Here is a 4116-nt window from a genome sequence, read left to right as displayed (position 1 = left end):
GGGGCTTCGCTCGAGGTGGGGGGGCGGGGGGGGCGTTCGGGTGCCCCGGAAGGTCGCAGGTGTCGAACTAATAATTTTGGTTGGGTTTCATCCAACAAAAGGTTTCCCCTTGCATCGCTGTTACTTAGTGATGTCGCCGGCACGCTAAGCAACGACTGCAAGTGAAAAATGACGGGAACAGCCCCTCACATCTTTGCCCACGACAGACGAAGGTGTTAATGCCCGCCCGTGGGCAGTGGGAGTCGGTTATGAACCAGGCCAGACTTTTTCCCCCCAAAAGAAGGATCACGTCACCTTTATGTTTGAGAGGCTGAGGCACATTCCCCTAGTTTATGCCAGAATTGCAAAGCCCAGTGGATAAAATTGGCACGCTGCCCCGCAGCAGCAAGCGAGCATTTAGTGACAGGGTAACGTTTGTGGGTCTGTGATCACCTTCGTGCTCACCCCTTCGCAGCACTGCAGGAACAGCTAAGGAGATTACGGGGCATTTTATTTTTCCCTCTGCTTCCTATCAAAGGGCGGACCCAAGCTTCCCTTTTCTTCCTGCTGCTTTATCACCTCCTCTGCAGAGGGTAACAAACTCACTGGAAGGAGGGAAAAACCAATTCTGTATTTCATTGTGAGCTGCGATCTGGACTATGAATTCAGAACTAAGAACTTTTTACAAACCGTGTTGAATGACTGTTGTTATCAGTAGGAGGTTGGCGATAAAGGGGAGGAAATTGTCTTTTGATAGTAAATAAAAGTTTCATAATCATTTATTTCTGTCACATTTATTTTTAGTAAATTCCTGTTTGGTTTTCCAAGTGCTACCTTAGCTCATCGCTATTTGTGTCCTCATTTTTATTCTGCTTTTCTTTGCTTATTTCTTTCATAGTGACTTTCTTTACCCGTGGCAGCTCCCAGCCAATGAACCTCACTTGTATTTTTTGCCCGATCCTTGCGCTAAAACAACCAGCGATTAAGTCATTGAGGTTGGTAGTGAAATGTAAGTTCTTGCTCTACTTGGGTTTAGGCTATTGCCACTGTAGCTTTAAAGGGCAGAAACATCTTTTCCTTGCTGGAAACTGGAATTCCAGACCATCAGAGTGTGTGCCATGGATCATGGGGGAATTAGGGGGGGTCCCACGGTGCCTGGCTCTGGCATAGTTCCCAAGGGAGCCATGCAGATGGCAGGTGCTGAAGTGCAGAAGCCATGCGGGCTCACAGACCAGATGGCAAATGCTTGTTTGCTGGATGTTTTCAAGCACATTCACAGCTAGAAGCAGAGCTAAAAAGAAAAGGGAAGTGAGTACATTACAGAATCCCTGAATGGTTGCGGTTGGAAGGCACTTCTGGAGGTCATCTGGTCCAGCACCCCTACTCAAGCGGGGCCACCCAGAGCTGGTTGCCCAGGACTGTGTCCACATAGATAGCTTTTGAATATCTCCAAGGACTCTACAGCTTCTCTGGGCAACCTGTACTAGTAGTTGGTCACCCTCATAGTGAAAAAGTATTTTTCCTTATGTTCATAGAGAACCTACTGTGTCCAGTCAGTGCCCATTGCCTCCTGTCACTTGGGCACCACTGAAAAGAGCCTGGCTCCATCTTTGTACACTCCCTTCATTGATAAGCTTCCCCCTGTCAATTCTCTAAGCCTTTCTTCATATGAGACATGCTACAGCCCCTTAATCATCTTAGTGGCCTTTCACTGGACTCTATGCAGTGGTGACACAGCACTCCAGCTGTGGCCAAGGAGAGGGGAAGGATCACTTCCCACAGACTGCTGGCAACATTCCACCTAATGCAGTCCAGGATGCTATTAGCCTTATTTGCTGCAATTTGCTCATCACCAGGATCCCCAGGTCCCTTCTGCAAAGCTGCTTTCCAGCTGGTCAGCCCCCAGCATGTACTGGTGTGTGGGGTTGTTCCTCCCCAGCTGTAGGACTTGCACTTCCCCTTGCTGAACTTTGTGAGGTTCCTGTCAGCCCAGTTCTCCAGCCTGGCAAGGTCCCTCTGGGTGACAGCACGACCCTCTGGAGTACCAGCCACCCCTCCCAGTTGTGTGTCAGCTGCAGACTTGCAGAGGGTACGCTCTGCCCCACCATCCAGATCATTAATGAAGTTGTTGAGCAGGACTGAACCCAATATTGGCCCCTGGGGTACACCACTAGTTGCAGGCCTCCAACTAGATTTTGTGCTACTGATCACCACTCTCTGGGTCTGGTCGTTCAGCCAGTTTTCAGTCCACCTCACTGTCTGCTCATCCAGCCCATACTTGGTCAGCTCCATGAGGATCTTATGGGAGACAATGTCCATTGCTCTGCCAAGCCAGTAGTTTCACCATAAAAGTTTATCAGGTTAGTCAACCGTGACTTCCCCTTGGTGAATCCATACCAACTACTCCTGATGACTTTCTTGTTCTTCATGTGTCTGGAAATGGTGTCCAGGATTAGCTGCTCCATCACCTTCTCAAGGATCAAGGTGAGGCTGACTGGCTTGTAGGTTCTGGTATCCTCCATCCTGCCTTTCTTGAAGTTAGGAGTGGTGTTTGCTTTCTCCAGTCCTTGGGCACTTCTCCCTGTCACCATGGTCATTCAAAGATGATCGAGCGTGGCCTTGCAATGGCACCTGCAGCTCCCTCAGCACTTGTGGGTTCATCCCATCAGAACCCATGGACTTACATATGTCCAGTTTGCTTAATCATAGAATCATAGAATGGTTTGAGTTGGAAGGGACCTTAAATATCATCTACTTCCAACGCCCTTGCCATGGGCAGGATTAGATAGCTCAAAGCCTCATCTAACCTGGCCTTGAACACTTCTAGGGCGGGGCCATCCACAACTTAAATATTCCCTGACCTGATCCTCCTCCACCAGGGCTACATCTTTTCTCTAGAGTTTCACCTTGGTCTCTGGAGCCTGGGGTTCCTGAAGGGCTGTTACACCAACATTTAATACAGTATTTTAGAATATGGGGGCCAGGCCTTTGGGAGGAGGAATAGGTTGCTGCCTGAGAAGCAATATTTGATCATTTTGTGTTATAAATACATTGTCCATGTTTGCACCCATAAACTACAAATTTGACAGGGACAGACCATGGTTTTATCTGCTGTTGTTAGTTCACTGTAAGAAGAATGAGCTACTTGAAGGTCAAAATATGTGCCTGGGACACAAAGAAATCCCACACTCCATTCACTGACCAGCTGCCTTCTGCCTGCCTGACTCCAGGAAGGAGGTTTAGAGTATACCTACATGATACCAAGCTGCTTAGATCTCCAGAGATCCACAACTAGAGCCATATTGCTATGTTAGCACAGCTCTGTACATAGGTTAATTGACCCTGTTGAGAGACCAAATTGATTAACCGGGCTGATTTTAAGATCCAAACCAGTATTTTTGCTGTACCAGCTTGTCTGAAGATAGCTCAGGGATTTCTAATACAGCACTGCATTGTGTGGCTGACAAACCTGCCCTTAGCTTGTCCCATGTTTCAGTTCCCCATATATGCCATATAGACAGTTTTCTTTAATTGGCAGGAATTTTGTGAGTCTAATTAGTGAACATGAAATGACAAGAAAGAGTCAAAGAATACACCGAGATACTAAGAACAGTTTTCCTTTACAGAACTTTATCAGCTATCTTGTTGCTAGAAATACTTTACATTTTTACTTTTGAAGTATAGCAAAAATATGCGGCAGCTAGTATTTAATTATTTTCCTTCTTCATGCACCTGTGAACTTGGAATAGCCCTCTCTGAACATTCAGAATCTTACCCATCAAAGCATAGCTCTGGGGATGCGATTAGTAAAGTAATTAGTTTTTCATAATTCCGTGTACTTTGAAGCTGGGAACTGTGATTCTGACTTGCTCCTAGGCTCTGCTATGTGCTGTGTTTCTAGGAAGCAACTTCTGTACTTCCCAAACCCCAGGTTTTATTTTAATTAGCAAGTATATATCTCTGTCAGTGATGGCTGCAAAGCAAGTTTAAAAGTGTAAAATGAGTGAGATTGATGCAGAGTTGATTTTACAAGGGTCCTAGAGCAAGAGAGTTATAAATGCATCAGTCATCACGGCTACTTCACATGTCCTGTTTTTGTCCTTTGAAGTATGAATTTTATTAACTGTTTCACTCTGT

At 46.3% G+C, this 4116-nt stretch overlaps 1 protein-coding gene across 1 annotated transcript in view; it reads right to left on the bottom strand.

Annotated features, from left to right (window-relative positions):
- The window catches only part of C2CD2 (C2 calcium dependent domain containing 2), a 43989-nt gene extending 41691 nt beyond the window's left edge, over positions 1 to 2298 (bottom strand). The window contains exons 1-2 of the mRNA XM_026846461.1: positions 2025 to 2298; positions 1212 to 1270 (exon numbers count right to left, since the gene is read on the bottom strand). Coding sequence (XP_026702262.1) covers positions 1212 to 1270; positions 2025 to 2298 — 333 coding nt within the window. The remainder of the gene's footprint in view (positions 1 to 1211; positions 1271 to 2024) is intronic.
- Positions 2299 to 4116: the final 1818 nt, after the last annotated feature.

This window comes from Athene cunicularia (assembly GCF_003259725.1).
Source record: "Athene cunicularia isolate RWA chromosome 1 unlocalized genomic scaffold, athCun1 chr1_part1, whole genome shotgun sequence".
NCBI classification, from domain to species: Eukaryota; Metazoa; Chordata; class Aves; order Strigiformes; family Strigidae; genus Athene; species Athene cunicularia.
Note: the sequence above shows the minus strand (reverse complement) of the source record. Positions and strands in the feature narration are given on the sequence as shown.